The sequence below is a fragment of the Coptis chinensis genome, chromosome 2 (genome assembly GCF_015680905.1).
Source record: "Coptis chinensis isolate HL-2020 chromosome 2, ASM1568090v1, whole genome shotgun sequence".
Taxonomy (NCBI): Eukaryota; Viridiplantae; Streptophyta; class Magnoliopsida; order Ranunculales; family Ranunculaceae; genus Coptis; species Coptis chinensis.
In genome coordinates, this window is record NC_141457.1 from 67878147 (window position 1) to 67904421 (window position 26275).

Consider the following 26275-nt stretch of genomic DNA (forward strand, 5'->3'; position numbering starts at 1 on the left):
GCTGCGTATTTTCGTGTCTCAGCATGTGTTAGATTTTACCAAAAACCCAAACCTTATGTTGAAAACTTGCGGTTTCGCAAAAATAGAAACCTGGCAAAAATAGGCATGGGCGTGTGCACGCCTTGGGCAAGGCCAAAGTCGAGCGCGTGTGCCCTAAAAACACTAGAGGTCGTCCAAGGCATGGGCACGGGGGGCGCCTTGACCAAGACTAATAGGAGCGCGTGCGTGCTCAGGCTTCTCCAAGCAAGCTGAACTGCTTTTCTCCTCATGTGAGGGATAACTCCAACACACATAACTATTAGTGGATGACGGATGAGTACTACCCAATTCTTACCTAAGTTCACCCATCTACTTTAGCTTTCAATTTTCATAACTCAAATTTAATTAATATGCTCCACATATTACTGACTCTTGTAGTCATACAACAGTTTCAATACCAAATACGTTGTAGGTCTGTTTATGATAAGATAAAAAAGTGTGTAAGAGCTGGCGCTTACTGTGTGACAGATCTCTTACACTTCGAACAGGCCGAGGCTAGATCTTCGAACTGGGGCTAGCTACTGCCCTATAAGCATGTTCAATTCAGTTTTCATAACTAAATTTAGTTGCTACCATTAGTTTGTACTTACTCCTTTGTGCTAGTTCACATTTTTACAGGTCAATTAAACTCCAAAAATTGGGGCTTAATATCAGCCAACCAATTTGGTATATATAAATTAAATACAAACATAATAACGTGCGCTCCCAAAATGCTAACTATCAACCATAGTCAGGGTCGGCCCTGCGTTTGAATGGGCCCAATACAAGGTCTACAGAATGAGGCCTTTACTTATTTTCGTTTTTTTTCCAAAAAATGGGTTTTTTATATGGGGTTTTAATACTATAGTGTGGTTTTTTAAGATTAATGATGCTGCTTGTTTTGGGTTTATCTTTGGGCCCTATGCAAGGCCTTAGACGACATTGACCCAGGGCCGGCCTTGACCATAGTAACGCCTCCAAAAGCAGGTATCAATCAATCAACTTAATGCCCTGCTAAGGATCAAGTTCGATTCAACTATAGTCACGCCAATTCAAGGCTAACTATCAACTACGATTTCTAAAATTACGATCTCCAAATTGCAATCTCCAAATTGTGATCTTCAAGTGACAACAAATAAACACCACTTAGATCAATTCAATTCAATTCAATATCTTGCCAGGTCGAGGACTTTATCCAAGGATCAACCTGCCAAGACTTCAATTCAATTCAAGTCAATAAAACTCCAAACTAGAGCTACAGCGGAGTGTCCAAATTCAATTCAGACTACTGAGACATAGTAGTTTACCATTATTCAATTTAATTTAATATCTTGCCAGGTCAAGGACCCTATTCAAGGATCGACCTGCCAATTCAAAGACTTCAATTCAATTCAATTTCTTGCTAGATCGATACCTTGAAGTTAATCAAACAAAAACTACAATTCAATTCAATATTACGGCATGACAATACATTCTCCAAAGGTCAATTAAATGAGACCAATCAAACTACTCAATACAAATTCTGTCCAATTCCTTCTTCAAGGATTAGTCGGACAAGAGCTACAATACTAACCAATTAATAAATTTGGTATCATTTCTAATATCGGTCCATATTAAAGGACCAACCTTCAATACACATACATGTCAAATTATTTCTCTCGTTAGGTTGTTCTTGAGAAAACATGACCTAACGAGAGGGGGCTATGTGAGGGACATATATTGTGTACCAATATATTGTGACATGTGTCATTATATTGTCATCGATCAATTAACTTATGACTGAACTATTGGATCATAACAAAGGTGCAACCCAAGGGTCATCAGCAGTTACACATACACATGAAGCACCAAAGGTCACCTCATCAATAGAGCACTTAGTGTCATCTTATTCAATAGTTATAAAGTACAAGGTGGTTACCAAGTAGAGGGGGGAGATGCTAGGCATCTAAACATCTCCATTTTCTCCATTCTCCAACACCAAGGCATCTTCTCCATTTTCTATCTCCATCTCCTATTCAATCTACCAATCAAAAGCATATATGAACAACGCCTGACTTGATTCGAGTTTGCTAGAGAACTCGATACGTAACTAGCTCGGCCTAACTGAGTTCAATCAAATCCACAATCTAATTCCATTTCCTTGATTCTAAAGCAAAATAAGAGCAAATGAATTCTTGTAGCCAATCTCTGACATTTCAATCGCTATGAAGATTAACGTGTATCATGGATTTATAGACATACCATACTTGTTTAGTCCACTCACATCTGAAAAATAAGTGCTCAATTATTTCGATAGCCTTGTTACAGAGTATACATGAAACATCTCCCTTGAATTTGTGTTTATCTAGAATGTCCCCATGGAATGTGCGCAGTGCACAGAGTCAACAACCAATTGTTAACTTGTTTCTTCAATGCGCAATTGCTAAGCATGTATGAAGTGAGCTTCTCTTTGGCATCTTCACCAATCTGGTTACTGCGACAGTCATCAGTCATGTCACACCCCTAATTTCCAAACAATTAAAATAGGTAATTATTCAAGATATAAATATCTCAATCGCCACCCTATTCAATCATCTGAAAACCCAGGGGTGAAACGAAAAACTAATAACCTATTACCAAACATGATATTAAAAATCTGAGATCAAATTAAAACCAAAAGAACAACTCTTCATTCACAAAGTCAAGAATAACTAACAAATTCTATTACATCTGTTTCAAATCAAAACTTTACACTTTAGAAAACTTAAACCAGTAAGGCTCCAAGAGTGAATCCAAATCAAGCGTCTCCATCCATTGCATTCTACCATCTATGTTTCCAAAAACACACCCACGTTGCAAAAGAAAGCAAACATGGGTCAACAAATTGAATTTGCTGGTATGAGTAATACTAAAATAAAATATATAGTACTACATTCAATCTTTCAAATAAATAAATATAATGTCACCAACCATTTTAACTTGGAAGACAAGATAGTTTCATTTTTCCAAAATGGCGTGTAGTTTCTTTCAAGCAAGCTTACTATACATAATTTCAAACTAGTAAACAAACAAATTATACATTATCTTTAATCTATCACGTCGTGTCAGGGTAGGACAACGTCTTTGCATAAAAAGTTAATAAGTCCTACCCACTTGCAAAACAAATAGTTAGATTTCCCAAACGCAATCCTTTAAAGTATACATCTATTTCACTCTCACTGCAACCACTATGGGTAAATATAATCAGACTGAAGATATCACAAATATCAATATTCATATCAGACCACCACATCCATCATATCACGCTAACCACATTCACATTCTTTCATAGAAGAAATCATATGCATCATATCATAGTACACAACCAATCATATCCAACAACTCGCTTATACATAAACCCAATATTTTACTTAAAAATCACTCGTCTACTTATGAGAACGAAGAAAATCACAATCAGAGAGTACATTCATCCCTCATGAGTATCAACTCACACAAACCACATAAACATTCCTTTATAATAAATAATATACATCAGAATACATAATATTCATATACAATAACTCACTCATACGTAAAATCAATATTTTACTTTGGTTATTAATTATCTCATTGGCTCATTTATTAATAGACACTGCCCAACCTTTAATATCTACTCCACAATTTGCACTTCACATATTTGCCAAATGACACATACTCGTGTGCCTCTCTCACACGGAGTACCACTATAAGACATATGTCCCAAGCGGGGATATCGCCTCCAGGAAACATATTTCCATTTTGTAAACTCGTAACTTGTGAGTCACAGCCATCTCTGGGCTTTCTATATGCATAAACAAAACCTCTTTTGAGCATAAAAAAATAACAGGTCATTCCCATACATTTAAGGAATCTAGACCTACATTCTCGTACACTTAAGGAATACAGTCAGACTGCAAGGCGAATACCTTAGTTCCTCTTTAGGGCGGGTTTTCACATGACATCATTAGTCATAAATATTTATTTTCTTTTTCTTTTCAACAAAGAGGCGTGGAGAGATCTAAAGATGTGGGTGACACATTAAATTTTCACAAGACTTTATGCAACACGTTTTAACACACCCCAAGAGTTCTCATTAATGTAATTCTTTCATCATGAAATCATCTTATCAAGTAATATAATAATTATGAAACATACCTAACACAATAGCCATTCAACTCACCTCAACATCAACTATATAAATAATATATATAAATATTTTCAATCATGAACAACGCATTAATTAATGCCTCATCAATATAATTAAAATACACTCCCAACCGGGAACAACACTCTGAAAGAGTACAATCAAGTTTCATATACTATTTATCACAAATACTTTAAATTTCTAAGATACACTAACAAAATTCAATAGCTAGTCATAACCAATTCTCCATATATTTTAATATTTATGATAAAATAAAACCTATATCTTTTCATTCCACACCAATCTTTCCATAATAGTAAGAATATATATTAAAAAAAAAGTATAATCATTGACCATATAGTGCCATCATGCCAACACCTAAATTAAACACCTAACCATATCCATTTTAGATTTTTGCTAATACTAACAGCCTTGTTAAATTGTGTCTCGACTAACAACCCACCATTGGATTTCTCTGAAACTCTAACATGTCAGACTTCCTAGTACAATGTAATAAAGTTACATATGCAATTTGAGATCAATCCAATAATGGGTCGACCTCCATCTAATCAGAAGCAAAAGATTGCACACTGCAGTTTTCTGGCGGCGTAGTTTCTACTACGACCAATCCCATTAATGGAAGCCTTGACAAAAACTTAATCGTTGGATAAATCTAAAAATCTAATATGTCAGACTACAATGTGTCAGGAAACTATGTATTAAACTTTATACAAATCCGAGTACTAGAAGGTTTCCATATAGGCATAAACAAAAGACAATGCAAAAATAGTTTTATGAGTATTATTTTCTATCCAATATTTGTCTTCTTCACATACAACCCTACAGTTCATTAATGTCTTCCTATATCCAATCTACATTTAAGATTCTACTATCATCATCAATTTATCATTTCAACAATATACTTCAATGGTAATTTGTACCAAGATAAACTATACATAAATCCATATTATATATCCAATTCATTATGACAATAGAACTTTCACAAGGATATTAATTTAGTATTATATCATGCATATTCCAAAACAGTAAAATCATTGCCAAGAGGTGTATAACACCATAAACATTCAATTCATCCCAAAACCAACTATAGAGCTCATATAATAAATTCTCATAATCAATACCAGACACTGTTATGCAAAAATTAATATAATTTTCTCCCCATACATCCAAGCAGAGCAAGCTATATACCAAAACGATCATATTGAAAATACCTATGTTTCATCATAAGGAAATTTTTTGATGTTTCTGTCAGGTTTTGTACAAAACCTTAATTACTGACGCTGCACTAATTAATTACAATATTGGTCGATAAATCTTATAAGCACACAAGTTAACAACCTTATGAAACGGATCCAAAAATTATGAAATTAATACTGAAGTCAGTAGAGACTTCCAGGAACCTACTCACAAAAATCTAGAATTTTCTGACGTCATGAATAATTCCTAACAATCGTACAAAGCAGATATTTACCAAAATCATAGAAAAATCATTTATCATCCCAAAACAGTGAATCATATGCCTAAACACATATACTCAAAAAGTTCTATCTATAGAAATTGGAATCAATTGATTCTAAATTGTAATACAACGAGAAAATGTGTTTTAAGAAAACAATTTATATAATTACGGGAATTTAACTAGACTTGTCAAAATGTGAAATTTAATAACCAATCAACAATTTATAGAGCACAACCATTCAAATATGAAAATTACTGCATAGAGAACTTTTAACGACAATGTATAATTCTTTATAACTCTACAAAAGTAAATTTTTTTATTCAAGCTATGCAATAACTCAATATTCCTAGTATTTCTTTAATTAAATTAATAATGTTTGATCACAAAATACCAATAAATAAATCAATACTCAACTGATATAAATCATATGATAATCAACCCATTAAAATTTTAAAATAAATAAAGTTTAGCCTACTCACTTTGAATTGAATGTTAGTAAAAGAATACCAGAGCCTCCTTTTCTCCAATATTTTTTCTTCTTCTTCCCTTTATTTCTTTCAATAAAAAATATTCATATTTTTAATGGAGGCTAAGGTTTTGTTTTTGAATACAAAAATTTTAACAGAGGAAATTCGCAGGTTTTCTTTATTCAATGTTTTAAGCCTGTTTAATTTAATTTTTAAGGCTAATATGGGTCTAAAAACAGCCAAAGTACATACCTATATACGAATGGGTACATTTACTACTACGCAAAAGGCCATTGGTAGCACTTGTTTGATTGCTTTTGTAAAAAATACAATCAAAATTGTGAGCATAGCGTTTGAACCCCACCTGCAATTGTTTGCAAAAACTTTAATTGTGCTTATGGCTGAGTGGTTAGGGCATCTCCAATGGGGGGGTGTAAACCGTATAGAGTGGAAATTTTACACCCCAAATGTCAAAAAACTCTTTCCAATGGGGGTGTTATACCGTAGGTAATAAAGTATTAGTTGATAGAGAGGGTGAGGAATTCCCCCTCTCGATATCAGCTAATAAAAAGCCCGGGCGGCATTAGAACAGACGTCTGAGTAAAAATAAATTCGGACGTCACTTGGAGTGTCGTCCCTATCTATTTATAAAGTCACAATTTGAAAATTTTAAACTCGGACGTCACTTCAAGTGACGTCCGAGTTTAAAATTGATTTTTTTTACACTTTTCCATTGGGAACAATAGAGAGTGTATATTTATGAACTCTACAATAATTTACAATTAGAGTAGTAAAATCCTAATGACACCTAGGTGGTGCCTATGTGGAGGTGTAATTTTACACCCCCATTGGAGATGCCCTTAACAACGCAATAACGGTGCACTAAGTGGTTAACACGTGTGATAGTCGGTGTTAACACGTGACCCAAAACAAAATAAATAAAAGAAAAAAAGGCTCAAACTCTTCTAACATTCTAATTGACTCTTTCTTTTCCCATTTCAGTCGACCTGTTCAGGTTTCGTTAGGGGTTAATTTTTTATGTTTCTCCAATTGATTGGATTTTCAGTCTTTCATTTCTACTTATTAATTTTTTTTTTTCAGTTTTGTTTCTTTTATTTAGGTTGTGAATGGAATCTTGGATATTTATTTCGTGAGTCCTAAAATGGGAATAGGAATCTGGAATTTGGATCTACAATGTTGGATTGATCGACTTAAACCTTGAAGGCTTTTAAAGTAGCAGAAAGAACTATTAATCAACGGATTTGTATTTATAGTTTGATGTAGGTTATGTAAATTCTTGCAGTCGATAAGGTTAGTAAATTTCCGTCTTTTGAAATATATACTGAGTTTTCTTTTACAGTTTGAGAATTTCTTATTCCTTTTTTTCTTTCTACTTAAATTTGGTTCTCCATTTGTGTATCTGAGTACATGTGGGTTTGTTTTGTTGTTAGTAATTTATTTTGATGTAGGCAAAATGAGACACCTACTGCGTTGTTTTGAGCAAAAACAAATTGGGATATTATTAGTATATCACTGGGTATTCATTTTCACTCTGTAAATTCAACATGAGTGTATTTGGTAAGGTGCGATGAAGTAAAATGTACTACACAAGTTGGTAATAGCTTTCTTCATTGATTGGCCAGTGGTAATGCGTATCTCTTTCCCTAATTTTTAATATTCAAAGTAAGCAAAATGATTTGCTTGCATTCTAGGACTTGAACTCAGTAGAACTTGGTTGTATTATATTATTGGTTGTTATACCCATAACACTATTATTACAACCACTATTCACTATTTCTCAAGCACTATTACAACTCACAGCCCTATTTACTCCCTTTCCTCTCTTTTGGTCGCTCTCTCTTTTTCTTAGGTCTTCTCCCCTTAGAAGAATGAATCCGCCCCCCTCTCCTCTCTCTTTCTTTTCCTTTATATCATTCCCTCTCTCCATCCTAGCCTTCCATCCGTCCCTTCATCTCGCGGCCTTCTTCTTTCCACGTGTAGGGTTTCCGTACTGCGACCTCGTGTCTTTATCCTGATCCTATGCACAGTGGCGCGGTACCTTACGTTTCCGCGGGCACATCCGACCATTGAACTCATATGTCCCAGATCCTACCACCACAGATGCCCCCTCTCGAGTCCACGATCCACATGTGATCGAGGGGTCGAGAGCCCGGCTCACGCTACTTGCTCAGCCGCGGCCTACCATTTTCCTTGCCCCGCTGGACTCACGCGTTCCCTACAAGCCTACTGCCTACGCCTTTTCATGTTCTGCACCTCCATGTGTCATCCTTTGAGTGGTCTTTTTTGGTGTCCCCGAATTACAGTTTTACCCTTTCCCCTTATAAAAGCTCACTCGATTTTTCCTTCTTTCTCATTTAGTCTCTTATTCTTCTCTGGTTTTATTTCTTCTATCCTTCGCTCATCTTCTTCTCTTGGTCGCTTTGGTCAAACGTGCGGTTGTCCCATGTGTTTCTCCTCTTGCTCAAGATTTAGTGCCAGACACTCTCTTCCTTCCCCAGGTTGGTCTTCTTCTCTCTTTATTTCCTTTGTTTTTCTTCTTGTACTGTGCATTCCCCTTTTACACTGTGCTCCTCTCTATCTCTTTTGAATTTACCCCTTATGTCAGATTCCGGATCCGGCGCCTCCTCCTCCCATTCCCGCAGTGTGGCCTCTCCCCCACCCCTGGACCCAACTGAAGCTCCATCCACTTCCGGGCAACATTTTGCCCTTCCGCCGCCACCCCCTTGTAGCTATAGACCTAATCTAGAGGCGGTCAAGGCCGCTTACGGCATCCCTGCTGACATCACTTTGGAGCACGTGCTCAACCTAACCTATTTTCCCCATTTAGTCCCCTACAAACCGGGGTGTCTCGTAGCCACGGTCGGCCAAATCATCGCAGGACTCCGCTTCCCACTCACACGCCTTGACGCCGAGGTATGCAACCATTTTAACATCCCTCTTTGCCAAGGTATCAGCAACTTTTGGCGGGTGATGTACGCCATGAAACACTATAATGAGTCCGGGGTCCCTAAGATAACCGTCTGCGATATGATCGCCCATTATTACATAAAAAAGAGCACCAAGGATGTCAGTGTCGGCTATCATTCTTTCTACGTCTGCCCTAGGAAACAATCCTTTGTTCTTCGTGTCACCTTTTCAGACAAGGTATGGCACCACTATCTATTGTACGTCTCAAGAAACTTCCTATCCACAGATGTTCCTCTTGAACTGACCCTTAATCATTTGGTTTTTTTGCCCAGTGGTGAGTTTCCCTTTTATTTTCCATTCGACATGCATGTGCTGCGATATGCCCTCTGATTTTGCAATTTTTCCTACAGGTTGGAGGCCCGACTCGAAGTCGTGAACTTACGCTAATATCACGTCCACCATATTTCAGAAGATCCGTGATTTAGGATCCTCCCAGTCCGCAGTTCTTAGCATTGACCTCACCACCGCCACTATGCTACTATCAGATCCCCAGCTAAAGACCATCGGTGGATATAGTGCCCCCTTTTTCCGTCCCCCTCCACCCAAGGAACGAAGGCCATAGAATTTTCCCCATTCCCCCGAAAAGACGCCGAATGAAGAAACCTACCCACTCCACAGCAATTACCCACAAACCCTCACCTCATTCCTCTAACTCCCCTTCACATTCCGCAGCTCATCCCTCTTACCAGTCCTTTGCCACTTGGGAAGATCAATATATACCCACTCATTCCCCATCTATAGACTCTGACATGGGTGCTAACAAGAGGAAGTTGTTCGATAGTGACTTGGACGAGGACGCCGTGACCGAGGTTGTTCCCTCCACTGTCATCCGTTCTTCTCCTGGATCGGCTTCCAAGCGTCCGTGGAGCTCCACCTCTGATGAACTCCCCACCACTCACAACACTACATTGCCCGCTGCCCCGGCTTCGTCCAGCTCCGGTCGGGTCGGAGCCAAAGATCTAGATCCGGCAAGGAGTCCGACCGACCCTCGCCTCGCCTAACCTTCAAGGTTCGCAGCCGCATTGTTAACACCAATGACTCAGCCTTGGAGAACCCGACTGTGGCCTCTTCTCCGTTCTATGGGTCTCACCTTCCTAAGGACCTTGCGTATGCGGAAGGGGGCTCATTTCATCATCACAGAACTTCGTTCTACACAGGCTGGGAGAAGGTACCCTTTTTTTTTAAAAACTTATTAGCTTATTACCTCCCCTCTAGATATCCTGATCCCTCCTTTCTCTTAGATGAGCTTAGATATCTCCTACATGATTTGCGGTCTGTTTGGTGCGAAGTCCAAGGTGGAATTGCTGGAGAAAGAAGTCGCCCACCTCGAACAACTGAATGAGGCCGCGGAACTTGCTAAACTCAAAGCCCAAGATGAGCTCAAGTCTTCTAAGGACTCCCGCCAAGCTTATATTGATAAGGTCAATGACCGCTTAAGTCACTAGCGCGAAACCTTACTCTGTCAGCACAATGCAGTTACCGTGGCTCTCTCCCAGAAGCACCAGGATCGGAAGACGCAGCGGCACTCCTCAAGCAGCATGAACTAGACATGGATGAACTCCAGGAGCATTTCAGGGCCCTAGCCGACAAACGGGTGGCAAAGAAGATCAAGGAGGAGTATAACCGTCTCATCAAGGAAGGCCGACTCCTGCCAGAAGCGTCTGTGCAGGCCCCCGAATTCGAGGTCGCTGTGGTACCCACGGATCCTGTCTCCTCCACGGTGGTCTCAGCTCCTACCGAGGTAGCGGATCTGGTGTCTGGGGCCATTGATGCGGCTGCGGATGCAGTGATCCGTGAAGATGCTTAGATGTTGTTGTACTTTGTCCCTGTGCTCTTTATCTATTTTGTATTATCTCAATGTGTTTTTCTACTGTATGTTTTTGGTGTTCTGATACACTCGGCACTCTACTCTTTTATTCTCTTTTAATCTCCCTATAAATCTTTGATGTGCCAGGACTCTATTTGATTTTGATCGTTACGTCATTTCTTTTGCAAAATCTGTATTTGTCCATGCCTTATCCCTTTGTGGGCCAAATAAAGGTAACTGTATCTTGAGGTAATGAATCTCATGTTTTCACACCAACTCTCTCTTACTGAAGGCAACTCAATTTGCCTTTACTCATCTGATTCGGACCCCTTGTCCGTGAAAAGGGGTAACTCACCTTGCACACAATTCAGGTCAGACCTCACGTCAGCGGACTGGGACAACTCCCTTGCCCTCCGCTTGCCTTGGATCTCATGTCCACGAACCGGGGTAACTCACCTTGCCCCAAGTTTGGTTCGGACCTCGTATCCGTGATGGGGCAGCTCATTTTTGCCCCGGTTTGATTTGGACTTCTTGTCCACGAAGGGCTCATCCCTTTTACTCTTTTCGGCTGTTAGGCCACTCACTATTAGTACAAGTGCTCTCTCAAAAGTGTCATTGTATTATATATTTACAAATAGCTCAAGTCTCTTAGGACAGATTTTCATTACATTCATGTATGGAATTTCTTCAACATCCTTACATTCCACAGCCTCTCTATCACCTTTCCTCCATTGTCTGCAGCTTGTAGGTGCCCGCTCCTCTAGTATCCATCACCAGATAAGGTCCCTCCCAATTTTGGCCTAGCTTTCCCTCGCTCATCTTCTTGGTACTGGGAGTTACCCGGCGAAGCACCAAATCCTCCACCTGGAACCGCGCGGTCTCACTCTCTTGCTGTACTGTCTCTGCAAGCGTCGATGATATTCTTCTAACCTGTTGTGCGCGGAGTCCCTTCTCTCCTCTGCCAGATTTAAATCCCTAGATAGTATGCCCCAATTCATACCTTCCTCTACAGCCCTAGTCCATGTTGTGGATGCCACCATTTCCGAAGGAATTACTGCCTCTATGTCGTAGGCTAAGGAGAATGGAGTTTCCCTAGTGGTAGCCCGCGACGTAGTCTGATACGCCCACAACACATGATTTAACTCATCATCCCAAGCCCCCTTCTTATCCTTCAGTTTCTTCTTGAGATTGTTCATTATAGTCTTGTTGGATGACTCAGCTTGCCTGTTTCCCTCTGGATTGTAAGGGGATGAAAAACCTTGTTTCACATGGTATGCTTGCAGAAAATTCTTCACCTTTGACCCAGTGAACTGAGTTCCGTTGTCCGCAATGATAGCGTATGGTAACCTAAATCGGCAAATGATGTTCTCCCATAGAAACTTGATCACTTGTTCCTCTTTTATCTGCTGCAGCGGCACTGCCTCTATCCACTTAGTGAAGTAGTCCGTGGCCACGAGCATGTATCTCCTCTTGCCGCTGGCCATGGGTAGTGGTCCTACTATATCCATGGCCCACATGGCGAATGGCCAAGGACTGGACACGTTATGCAACGATTCTGCTGGTGTGAATATTAGCTGAGCGAACTTCTGCCATTTCTCGCATTTCTTAGTGAACGCCACGACATCCCTTTTCATGTGAGGCCAAAAATACCCCTGAGTTATCAACCGGTGTGCCGTGGTTCTCCCCGCTGAGTGACTGCCACAGTCTCCCTTATGAAGCTCTGCCAATACTTCCTGTTCCAATCGCAGATCCAGACACTTCAGCAATGACCCATCAAAGTTCTTTCGATACTTCATCCGCATGCCTATTCTCTCCGCGGCCCAAATGCACGAATTTGATCTTTGTGAACTTCGCTGCTTTACGTTTCAACACCTCTAAGTATCTCACCATTCGAGGACATCGCGCAGCAAAACCTCCGTTTGCTTGGCACACCACCAAGTTCGAATCCGAATACACTGTCAACTCCTTCACCCATAGATCCTCTGCCATTTTCAGTCCTACTATCACAGCATCATATTCCTTTTCATTGTTGGACACTGCGAACCCCAACTTCATAGTATGTTCTATTCTGTTATTGTCTGGCGTAACCAATACAATACCTATTCCGCTGCACGCATCTGTGGCCGACCCGTCCGCGAACACCCTCCATCCATTCCGCTCGTCCCATGGGTCCAAAGGGTCCCACTCCACTCCCTCTCGTTCGGGCACCATGAGCATTTCTTCCCCCCAAGTGGGGTCCTCTGCTGTAAATTTTGCTAAAAACTCTATCACTGCTTGCGCCTTTTCTGCGGTTCTGGTCTGATACTGGATTTCATAAGAACTTAACATTACAACCCACTTAAGCATTCTTCCAGATTTTTCTGCCTTTAGCGCCTGTTTGAGTGGCAGGTTAGCCACCACAACTACGGAATGTGCCTCGAAGTAAGGTTTCAATTTCAGGGTCGAGAATATCAGTGCTAAGGCATACTTTTCCACTTTACTGTATCGGGTCTCGACATCCAACAAAGTCTTGCTTTGAAAATATACCGGCTTTTCCACCTTGTCCACTACTCTGACGAGGACTGAGCTGATCGCATACTCAATAACCCCCAAATAAAGATATAGTTTCTCGCCCTGTTCTGGTCGAGACAACAACGAGGCCTTTTCTAAATAACTCTTCAATTCCTGAAAGGCCTTTTCACATTCCGGCGTCCACACAAAATCCGGGGTGCTTCTCAATAATTGATACAACGGCCTGCATTTATCGGACGACTTCAAAATGAATTTGTTTAGTGCCGTGACCCTACCTGCTAACCGCTGCACCTCCTTAACGTTCTGAGGAGAAGGCATTTCCACAAGAGACATTATTTGTTCGGGGTTCGCCTCTATGCCCCGGTGGGTAACAATGTACCCCAAGAATTTCCCGGTAGTCACTCCAAATGTACACTTCTCTGGATTGAGCTTTAGATTATGTCTTCGCAGTATGCTGAATGTTTCCCTCAGTCCCTCTAAGTGTTCTTCCTTCGACATACTCTTTTCTACCATATCGTCTATGTATATTTCAATTCCCTTTCGTATCTTATTCTCGAACATCTTTTCTCCCACCCGCTGGAAGGTGGCCCCATCATTCTTCAATCCAAATGGCATCCTCGTATAACAATAGGTGCCACCTTCTACCACAAAGGATGTCTTTTCTTGATTTGGTCTGTGCATCACGACCTAATTATACCCTATAGATGCATCCATGAATGAGAATACCTTGAACCCCGCCGTTCTGTCCACTAATTCGTCAATGCGTGGCATAGGATAACTGTCTTTAGGGCATTCCGCATTGACGTCTGTAAAATCCACACACATCCGTACCTTGCCGTTCTTTTTGGGTACTGCGACTACATTAGACAGCCAGTCCGTGAACTCCAGCTCTCTGATTATTCTTGCCCCTTTCATCTTTCCCACCTCCTCCCTAATTCCTTCGGCGAACCTCACTCTCACGCTCCTCATTTTCTGTCTCACTGGCTTCGCGTCCTCCTTCATATGCAGCTGATGGCATGCGAAGTTTGGATCCAAACCCGTGATATCCTCAATTGCCTAGGCGAACACATTTTTATTCTCTGTTAGACACTGTATTAACTTTCCCTTCCACGCATCCAACAAGGTAGACCCCACTGATGTGAATTTCTCTTCCTCCCCTACCCCCAGGTTTACTACCTCGATCTCATTCAGAGTATTCGGCCCCATAGCGAGCTCCACTTCCTCGTCCATGGCCGCGATCTGTAATTGCTATGTTTACCTCTTCCTTGGGTTTGAGGACTCTCCTTCAGATCCATGCACCATTCGTTTCACCATCCCCTGGTGGCTATTCTTGGTTGCCACCTGGTCGCCGCGGACCTCGTACATCCCCGTTGGGGTGGGGAATCATATTACTTGGTAGTAGGTGGATGATACTGCCTTCATCTCGTGGATCCATCGCTTCCCCAGAATTGCATTGTATTGGGAACTGGCATCCACCACCATAAACCGAGTAAACACTGTCACCGGCCCCGTAATTACCGGCAGTAAAAGTTCTCCCATCGGCTCCGTCACACTTCCATTAAACCCATATAAATTGGTCTGCGGTGCTTTGAGCTGTCTGGGATCAATTCTCATCTCCTCCAAGGCTCCACTGAATAATAAATCCACTGCATTTCCGCAATCAATTAACACCCTTTTGACCATGTAATTTCCCATCGCCACTGTGATTACCAGCACATCCTCATGGGGTGAATAAATAACTTTCAGGTCCATGCTAGTGAACACGATCTGATCAACTCCTTCCGCTGACCATGACTTCGGCCGTGGAACCCCAGTAGCTTCATTGATCTGTTGAATACTCGCAGTTCTTCTTATCCTTTCCCAGTGAGCGTTATGACTCAGAGCCTCCCCGCTGTAAATAACATTGATGGTCCCCAATATTCTTCCCTGCACCGGCGTTTGCTCCTCATTCGGGGCGCCCGCTACAAATTCTCTCATCATTCCCCTTTCAACTAACCTCTGAACCAACCATTTTAATGCATAGCAATCATCAGTCTCGTGGTTTCGTACCTGATGGTACGCACAATATGGTTTGTTTGGCATCTCGATCGGTATACTCCGCGGTCCCTCATACCCTGGCCTACCTTTTATCAACGATAGAATTTCACTCAATGGCTTATTCAACGGCGTATACCCAGGTTCGCAGTAAGGCTTCCTTTCTCTGTTCTCCTTTCTCACCCCTTCCCTACTCCTCTCCGGACGCGAAGAGTATCCGCAGTACCTTCCCCCTCCTTTGTCTGATGACTCTACCTTTCTATGGTCTCCATTCTTTTCTAATGACAATACTGCCTTTCCTGACTTTCTGGACTCCTTCTGCATCGTATCCTCATATCTGATGTACTTTTTCACTTGCGGATATAATTCGTGTAAAGTCACGATTTCATTCTTAGCCACTGACTGATGTACTCCCGTACCTGGCCGCAGTCCCCTTTCAAATGCTATCACCGCTCTCATTTCATCCAAATTCTCTACCTTTAAGGTCTCGGCCTTGAATCTACACATGTAATCCCTCACTGACTCAGATGACCGCTGCCTAACATTAAATAGTGTCGTGATATCCACCACCCTCCTCTTCTGGTGTATAAAATGGTCTATAAACGCCTGCTCTAACTCCTGAAAGTTATTTATACTCCATGAAGGTTGTCGATAGTACCAGTCTGAAGCTCCTCCTTTCAAACTTGCCGGGAACATCATGCACCGTAGTCCATCATACCGCGCCTCTTGCCAGAGCGACATCTGTTGCCTAAAGTGATGAATGTGATCTGTTGGATCCCCCTTGCCGTCGTACCTTTCGAACCTAGGTTGGTTGAATCGTTTTGGCACCTCTAACGTCCATATAGCGTCCGCCAACGGATTACGATTCAAACCAACCACCACCTGACTAGCCGCTCCCATGTGAGTCTTCGCCTATTGAAGGTTCGCCTCCCGATCCTAATTTATTATTTCTTGGACTTGCTCCATTGTAATTCTAGCCACCGGGTTGTCCACAAGGTCTGGCTCCTCTCCTCTGTTCTTCGACTCCTCACTCTCTTCCGCTCTCCCTCCCTCCTCAGAAATTTCTCTCTCTTTCCTTAGCTCTTCATTCTCCTCTCTCAATCTCCTGATCTTTTCCTGCATACGTCTCATCTCCTCCGAATCTGACTCAGCGGCAGCTTCTTCCTTTCTTTGTTCTTCCCATTCACTGCTTACTATTTCCGCTTCCATTTCCTGTACAACTACCTTCCTCGGTCGTCCTACTCCTCTCTTTCCACCTGTTGCCATTTCTACGTCGCTTTGCTCTCTCTTCCCCACAGACGGCGCCAAATGTTATACCCCTAACACTATTACAACCACTGTTCACTATTTCTCAGGCACTATTACAACTCACAGCCCTATTCACTCTTTTTCCTCTCTTTTGGTCGCTCTCTCTTTTTCTTAGGTCTTCTCCCCTTAGAAGAATGAATCCGCCCCCCCTCTCCTCTCTCTCTCTTTTTTCCTTTATATCATTCCCTCTCTCCATCCTAGCCTTCCATCTGTCCGTTCATCTGGCGGCCTTCTTCTTTCCACGTGTAGAGTTTCCGTACCGTGACCTCGTGTCTTTATCCTGATCCTGTGCACAGCGGCGCGATACCTTATGTTGCCGCGGGCGCATCCGACTGTTGATCTCATATGTCCCAGATCCTACCACCACATTGGCTATATACAATTCATAGAGAAACAAAGTTAACTTTATGGGATAAATTAGTTGTTTTGATCATAGTAGATTTGGATATGTTTTTTATTGCGTAATGCATATATCTTTTGAGTTGAGTGTATTGGTTTTTACGAAATTGCCTTCTGTCCGTTCTTTGTTTGGTAACTAATATAATGGTAGGGGATTTCATCAAGAGGCTAATGACCAGATGATGTTGTATCAGTGTTTAGTGTGGGAATGTAGGTATCTATCTGTTTGCATGAGTTTGGATTTTTTTAGAGCTGTTCTTTAAGGACTAGATATTGCTCAATGAAGTGTGAAAGAAAACAGTTTGATCTGGACACATGCGAGTGCTTTAAAAATAAGTGAGTACTTTGCACTCTATACTGGTTTGGAGGCATCTTAGTGCAAACATGGTTAATACTAGTCAAAACTCTGGCACTATGTTTGGTGTATCTTTGATGCTGAATACCTATCCATGGTTCCTCAATTTTAGCTTGGTTAGAGGTACTAATGTAAGCAAGGTGAGCAACTGAATCGGAATGGTGCGTGGGTTTCTCTTGGTCTTTGTTTTAGTGTTTAGACATACTTGATCTTTGTTTTAGTGTTAGGCATACTTATTCGATTCTTCCTCACCCCATGCATTATGCACATATCTTAACAGGTAGATTACACTGGATCATACTATTAACGTTAACCATGCTTGCTTAACATATTCTTGCCCGGAAGTGCCTTTATATGGCACTCTTGGTATGTCTTTTCTTTGTTTCATATCTTGTTACAGATGCTTAGTATGCATATTGTTTGTGGATGTCTCTCTTACATGAATTTGAAGTTCTTATTTGAGGCTACTTTGGACCAAATATTCAAGGTTTGTTTTGCTCATCTTGATTTTTGTATTTTCCAATTTTTTATTATACTTGTGATATTGTATTATAGTACTGAATGTTGGTCTGCAAGCTTTCTATCTACATTATTCTTGTTGTTTTGTACTAATAGGCGATTTTCACATAACTTGGGTCTTGTGTAGGAGGCTAGATGGAAGCTATTCATTGTGGTCGTTCACTTCACCATTCTTAGGTTAGATAGTTGTCGGGAACAAAGTAGTTTTTATAGGAGAGAGTTACTTATGATGGTTTTACTCATGACATGCTGTAAATTAGTGAATACTTAGAAAGATTTTTTCTATTAATGATGAGGGTGTAGTTTAAATGTGTATGTTGCTTGAGGCCAATTTGTTTGCATGTTACCTAATTTATAGCTTAAATAATTTGTTTAGTCATATACAAACGTTTTCTATTCTCATGAATTTGTTTAATGATAAAAATCATAGTTGTCAATACGTGTTCTCTAATGGATTCATAAGCTCTAAATGGTAAGAGCGTTCTAAATTGAGAGGTTGGTGGTTCGAATCCATCTAAATCTGATTTTAAGCTTTAAAAAAAAAAAAAAAAAACAAAAAAAAAAAAAAAAAAAACAAACAAACAAACAAACAAACAAACAAACAAAACAAAACAAAATGCTATAAATATTTAATAGCGTTGAAAAACTGCTATCAGGCTCCATAGCGATTTCATAGCATCTATCTAAAAACACTATCATTTTTATAGCATTTTATTCACAAATACTATCTTAAAAAGGATAGCATGTTGATTGATAGTGTTGCTGAAATGCAATCGACTTGATTTCATAGTGTTTTTTGAGTATATATATTGACTTTTTTCTAATCGTGTTTTGACAGTGTTTCCAAGCCCAATATAATTCTTAAAGAGGGCAGATCTTCTCCGCCCGGATGGAAAAGATAACATTTTACACCTTACAAAGAATTATTGACACCTGTCTACTTTTAACCCCAAAAGTTTACGCAACTAACAGTGTTAAGTGTTAGAAAAAATCCAAAAACAGGAAAAAAAAAATCGGCTACAAATTAGGAAGATTTCGTGCGTGGTTTATCTCCACACACACTCTCTCTCTCCTTGGAAGGAAAGTGATCTTGAAGTAAGAAAATGATCTCGAACAGAGAACAATATTCTTTCCGTTCTTCACTTTTTTCTCCGAAAAAACAAAGAATAATTTGTACTGGTATGTTATTCTCACTTTTTTTTTAACAGATTAAGGAAAATTTAATTGTTCAAAGAAAATTTTCTCGACTTAGATTTATTGTATACAGAGATAGTGCGTGATTACAATCACTTTCTCGAATTTCATTGTTCATTTGTCTTATTTGGTTTGAGGGAGTATGTGTTGTTTGTAATTTTTTAGAGGATATTTTTCTGGAGGTTGAGCCGATTATTAGATCTGCACTAGACGAGAATAATGTATGTATCTTAGCATATGGTCAAACTGGAACTGGGAAGACATTTACTATGGTTAGTAACTGAAATGCAAAATGTGTTTCTTCATTTCTTGATTGGTGAGTTTCTCCTCTGAACTGTGGTTAATTGTTTTTCTGGTTAAATTCTTGAGGGAACCAATAAACAACTAGGGATTGTTCCTCAAGCTCTTGAAAAACTCTTCAGTTTAGCTGCTCGTGATAATTCAATTTTATATTCTTTCTCAATGAGTATGCTTGAAGTTTACATGGGTAGTCTCAGGGATTTGCTGGCCCCAAAACTGCCTGCAAGAACACACGAGACCTCCTTTAAATGGTTAGTAGAAAAGTCTCTGTGACTTTGCCCTAAGAACAACTTACAAGAATACAAGGAAGCTTGTGATGTATGGTCGTCCTTTAGGAATTAGGTTTAGCTTGATTACATAAAGTTCTTACTGCTTCTGTAGCAATCTCAACATACAAAGTGATCCAAATGGATTCATCAAAGTTGAGGGACTCATTGATGTGAGTGTATCTGATTTGACACAAGCAAGTCAGTGGTACACGAAGGGGAGAAGGGCCCGATCTACATCATGGACAAATGTCAATGATGCATCTAGTAGATCTCATTGGTGGGTTATTAGGCTCCTTCTTATTTTTATTTGTTTCATTGGATTAATTTGAATTGGTAATTGTATTTCTGTTTAGTGCAATTATGTACTTAACAATTGGTAAGTTGAATTTGAATATAGTAAATGCCGCAGTAGCGTTTCACTTATGTACTTAACAACTATGTGTAATGGATCTTTAGCTTAAATGGAAAAAGCGCTTGAGAATTGGACATGTCTCCAATGTATCTCAAGAGATGGTGGTTCAAATCCACCAAGATTGTTCAATGTTTTGTAGAAAGATTGTCTAACTAGCCAAGGCGTGGAGCTAGGGACAGTTATTTCTCTACTTATTCTTCTTTCTTGTTTCAGTACTGGTAACATTCTTCTTCTACTTTCTGTTTACTTTTCAACTCCAATTTATGGTTTTTGAAGTAAACTTTCTTTCTTGTGTTAACATTTTGTTTGGGGTGTTCAAGTTTGCATTTTGAAGTGTGCCCATGACAGTTTACACACTTTAGTGACTATTAAGGTTCTATTTAACTATGCTATGTTGAGATTTTTTTAAGGGTTCTAAAACAATGCTAATAACTTACCAATTAAGCAGACTTAGTGTCTCATGGACTGTGATCACAAATATGAACTTTCTAAGTAGCTAGTCTTTTTTAGTGATTATATGAGGGGTTTAGGAATTAGGAGCCATTTCCTGAAATGTTAAGCAATGTTACAATGTGATGTACATATTATTGATCGTACATGTGAACTTTGATAGAAACACTTCTCCTTCCAAATTTCAGTTTTATCAGTATTATGAAAATCATGGTGTGTATGTATATATTGAATGAGCACCAAAAAAAGAATGAGAACCAAGGTATGTATATATCAGTTGCTCTGAGCCTCTGGGAGTTCATTTAATTAGATGTAGTTGTACGTGAAGCGATGAAACTAGAAAGTACTTGTTAACTATTACAAAAGACATCTCGTTTGTGTTCTTTATAATCAAAGGCATTTTGTTTATTTTAAACTCATTTTGATGAATTTCTTTATTTCCACATATCCCAATGATGAAGTATTTAGTAATCTGAACTTGCCATTATAGAAAAATGGTGCTCCTTCTGCAATCTGATTGTGGAGGTTGAGGTACCATGGTTTCATGCGAGGTCGATATCAGGCGTTCTGAGGGACGCTAAGCCACACATACATAACCAACACTGTGTTTCATTTTTCTATTTCATTCCTCCCAGACAATGTTGTGTAACAGCTTAAGTGGTAAAAAACACTAATTGGCTAGTAGTATCCCAAGGCAGTATAATAACGTCATCGGCAAGTCATATTTGTCCAAAATACCATCGTTATAATTCAAGAACACAAAAGTTAGAGTGAAAACACTTAGTTTACAAGTTCACTGAATTTTAAACAAACATCAAATAAAAACAAAATGTAAGTACGTAAGTTTTCTCATTTAACTACAAATCAAGACTTCCTACATAAATGAAATATAAAGCAAGCACTATTTTTTTTATTTTTCTTTCCAACAACTAAAACTAATCTAGATAAACATATTGTAGCTTCTGCATATTGGTTGGAACTGATCCAGTCCACTTGTCCAACTTTCCTTTTAGAACAATTTCCTACATTGTTGCTTCTGGCCATCTAACAGACTGCCAACCTGGGCAAACCGGAGGTAGAGGAGCATTATCCTTTAGCACAATTGGCACAAAATGTGTTCCTTCATTTATGTGGCAAACAACGATTATCCGGAACATTTCTTCTGGACTTGTCCTTAACGGGAAGTACGTAACACATAATTTTGGTGGCGTTATAGTGACAAAAACAATATTAAAAGCACTTGCAACTAAGGAACCCATGTCCGGGAGATCAAGCCATTCTTTCTCATTCATTGTAGAAGACTTGGTACACTCTAAGTTTCTTTTGTGGTTTTCAAACTCGTCATTACCATACAACTCTGTATAGTAATCTGCATACTGTATCAACTCTTCCAGCATAAGACCCCTTACTGTCCGCCATGCTAAATCATCTGTATATCCTAGCAGTGTAGCTATGGATCTATAACCACAATGCCCATCCGAGGTTACCTCAGCCAAATCTTTAATCATATCGTAGATCAAAGGATTAAAGTCGCGCAAAATATTTTCCCATTTATGCTTGAGGTCTTCATTTTTTAGAATTATCTCCGACCCAATATATTTTTTTTTTTTTGGTTTCTCTTCAATTTTCTTTTGGTCTCTTCTCTTTTCTTGTCGTCATTATTGCTGACAATATGAGAGTCTTCCAAATCAAATTTTCCTTCAAGGAGTTCTTGAAAGCTAAATGAGTCAAGGTCATCAGGCGATCCACTCAACCCCAGTAATACAAATTCATTATTGCTGAAGTCCAACCTTCTACGTGGAGGTAATTGATATTCCTCAAATTTGAAAGCCTATATTAATAAAGAGATTGATATAAGCTACATTGCTACAAAATGAAAATCTAAATATTGACACGTAATAGAGGTTTCCCAACAACAAATAAAATGATATCGTGATAAACATACCTGACTGAATTGAGTTCCAATAGTATTATCTTTAGGATGAACACATTCATTTAAATCAGGTAGTCCCCACATATTGGTTGATTGTGATTGCCCTCCAATTTGGTATAAACTACATTGCTACAAAACCAAAATATAAGTATTGACACGTAAAACATTTCAGCAACAATAAATAAAATGATATAAAGATAAACATACTTGACTGTATTGAGTTCCAATAGTATTCTCTTCAGGATGAACACTTTCATTTAAATCAGGTAGTCCTTGAGCAATATTTATATCACCTTGTTCTTAAAAAAAAAAAAGATGAGACAAGTTAAAATGTTAGGCAAATGTTAGATGAGAAATAAATGAGACAATATATGCGATCACATGGGCAAAATAAAAATGTACGTGAATTATAACAAACCTTTCTTGTTTATCTTTATCTTTTTTGAAGACACTTGTGTTGTGCTCGTTTGCTTCTTTTTCTTTTTAAGTTCCAGTACGCCTTTCGGTCAAGTCCCGTTCGTTGGTCTCCCTTTTTCAGATCCGGATGCAACAACCAATACTTCGTCATCATTTTCTTCAACATTTGTGGCAACACCAGATCTTTTGGACTTCAACATTGTCTTGATATATTTCTTTTCGTTGGTACAACCTGCTCAACTTCTTCCAACCCCTTTTGGAGTGCATCTTTAGCTTTTAGATATCCATTTTCATTGACTGCGCCCTTTGTCACAAGCTTCATTGCCAAATGACATAGCTCATTGTACCGCAAAGATTGAACTGCATTGTAATTTAACAAATTTGGTTTGCTACCATTGTCTCTTACAACTCTAACTTTCACTGCTTTAGTCCACCTCTGTAGTATATATTGATTAGGAATCGTATGTATATTATTATGATAAAATACCTTCAATATGTGACGACAAATAAGGCCAAGGGACTCAAACTTTTTGTAGCTACACTCAGTCTGAAAGTTAGACATGTCAATTGCGACCTTTCTTACAGACCCTTCTCTAGTAACTTCATATGTGTATGTTGTACCATCAACACTGCATTCCTTGATGTTATATATAATATGTTCCTTATACTCAACTTCAAATATTTCAAAAACAGCATGTGTGTACATATCAAACGCTTGCTTTAGCATGGGTGTAGAGACAAATAACCTTTGGGACATCTGAGATGAATTGAAATTAGCTTCAATTTCTGCCTGTCGTTGAGACTGAAGTAGACACTCAAAACGATGAACAAACTTAGTCAAACTGTACTTTCTCTTCACATAATTTTTCAAGAGACTATTCGTACTTTCCCCACGTTGAGTAGTGGTCATGTCTGCACAAAAAATATCTCGCCCATACACTAATGCCCATTTCTTCTTTATTTTGATCAATTCAACCAACCACTTATTTTCCAAAAGATCATAATCACACAACATCTTGTCCCATCTTGATAAAATAATATCCTCTGTCTCACAATTGTATACACACTTATTGAAGTCGTTTAGAAACCCAGGAACTCTGTATACATGGTGGAGGTGCTTTTCGGCATTTAGATGTATATGCCACAAACAAAGACGATGCTGTGTTTCGGGAAAAACAATTGGGGATAGCCTTCGCCATTGCTGGACATTGGTCGGTAAGAATAGTCTTTGGTGGTTTTCCTGACATTGCTTTTAAAAATGTTTCAAACAACCATTTAAAAGACTCAACACTTTCATCTATCAAAAACGCACCCCCAAATATAATAGACTGCATATGATGATTGACACCAACAAATGGCGCAAACGGTTGTCCATACTTGTTTGTTCTGTAAGTCGTATAAAAAACAACATCTCCAAAGTAATTATAATCCATCACTGATGTTGCATCTACCCAGAACATATTTGATAGTTGATTTTCATCGTCACGCAACTCATTGTAAAAGAAAGATGGATTCTCAACTTTCTTCCTTTTAAAATATTCTATAATTGCATTCCATCTCCGTGCTTGCCTGCAAGTTCTTGCTCACGCTTCTTACGAAGATAATTTTTATAATCGATGTATGTAAAACCAACATTTTCTAGTCCTCCAGCTTGATGCGTCATATATTTATAACCATCAATAGGCGCAATTCCTGTAGCATCTAAGCTACTAATTTCCGCTCCTTGTGGCTCTTTAACACGCCTTTGAGACCTCAACAGGTACGTCTTGGATGGGGTTGCCAACTCATGGTTATGTTCATGTACCACCTCAGTAACAACCTATTCGTTTTTCACATTCAAAACAGCCATGCGAGCTTTGCAACCAATTCTTGCTTCGTTACGATTATTTTTCACATTTCCATTCTGCTTATCCTTTTTATGTACGCCTTCCTTGAAACATACAAAGAACCGCCTCCTCACAGTTCTATCTACTCTATAATATATTTTGTCCTTCCTAATACTAGAGCCCATTTTTCGAGCGTAGGAATTATAACTTGCATATTCCTCTTCCTCAGATTGAAAAACCAATCCCTCATATAACAAATTTTTCATTGTTAGTTAAAGAGATTTTCTTTTTTTTAGAGTATGAATAAAACCACTTCTTTTTTTTTTTTTTTTTTTTTTTTTTCGGATAGAGAGTTGAAGAAGAGGGTGAGACTGTGGAGATTTTCCTCCCCATTTTCCACGCACCCAATCTTTTCTCACACACGGAATCTTTCCTTCTAAGGAGAGAGAGAGAATGTGGAGATAAACCACGCACGGAATCTTCCTAATTTGTAGCCGATTTTTTTTTTTTTTGAATTTTATCTAACACTGTTAGTTGCATAAACGTTTAGGGTTAAATGAGTGGACAGGTGTCAATATAATTTTGTAAGGTGTAAAAGGCTACTTTTTACACCCGGGCGGAGAAGATCCGGCCTCATTCTTAAATACCTACAAAAGTTCTATAACAAATTCAAATTATATATTTCATAAAATCAACAACAACAAGAATATCAGTGTTTCACTATAGAAAAATAAAATTTGTAACAGACTTTAAAATAATTAGTTTCAATTTGAATAATATTATTTACGTTGCTTAAAAATTAGGGTTGGTATAAGTCATTAGACACTTATTTCAATTGGATAGCTAGAGCTCGTTGTGATAGTCTTAGTAGAAAGCTCTCGGAACAACAATAGTAACTGTTGAACGACATATTGATTGGCGAGTAGGTTTGGGCTCCTGTGCAGCAGCAGGTGAGATATAAAGTACGTACAACCTATCTCTCCATCTGGTACGAGGTCAACTGTTCAGAAAGAAGTTTCTCGGCTGGAACCACGCTCATGTTTGGCTTGGCATCACATACAGATTGAATATGGTTATGAACCCAGTTAGTCTTAAAAAAATAATAATAAAATAAATAAACCGACCCATGCACATAAGAAAAATTGGAAAACGTGATACACGTACATTGTCAAGTTATTACACATAGACAAAAATACTACAAAGGGCAATGTATTATGCGATGTTTACCAATTGGAACAATATACTATTTTTTAGACCAATTTAGGCAATGCACTATCTCAATTGGGTCAATTGACATAACGTTTCTAATTCCAGCCAATTTAGACTCCCGGAGTGATGATGTGTCAGGTGAAGTTTGACATGGATCACACGTGGAGCGACAAAAATACTACAAAGGGCAATGTACTATGCACTGTTTACCAATTGGAACAATATACTATTTTTTGGA

At 39.1% G+C, this 26275-nt stretch overlaps 1 protein-coding gene and 1 non-coding gene across 2 annotated transcripts; one reads left to right on the forward strand and one right to left on the reverse strand.

The window, feature by feature from the left end:
• Nucleotides 1–14795: 14795 nt before the first annotated feature.
• LOC147517339 (uncharacterized) lies at nucleotides 14796–16346 on the reverse strand. Its single transcript, XM_086593567.1, has one exon. The coding sequence runs from the start codon at nucleotides 16344–16346 to the stop codon at nucleotides 14796–14798; it is 1551 nt and encodes a 516-aa protein (XP_086449693.1).
• A 4753-nt stretch (nucleotides 16347–21099) lies between these two features.
• Nucleotides 21100–21228, forward strand: LOC147517340 (small nucleolar RNA snoR130). The gene has a single exon (XR_015214669.1). It is a non-coding gene; the product is annotated as a small nucleolar RNA snoR130 (small nucleolar RNA).
• The last annotated feature ends 5047 nt before the right edge of the window (nucleotides 21229–26275 follow it).

Bases quoted from the DNA above. Each gene is read 5' to 3' on its own strand.
- LOC147517339 (XM_086593567.1), bottom strand. From the start codon at position 16,346: ATGGGAGCGGCTAGTCAGGTGGTGGTTGGTTTGAATCGTAATCCGTTG.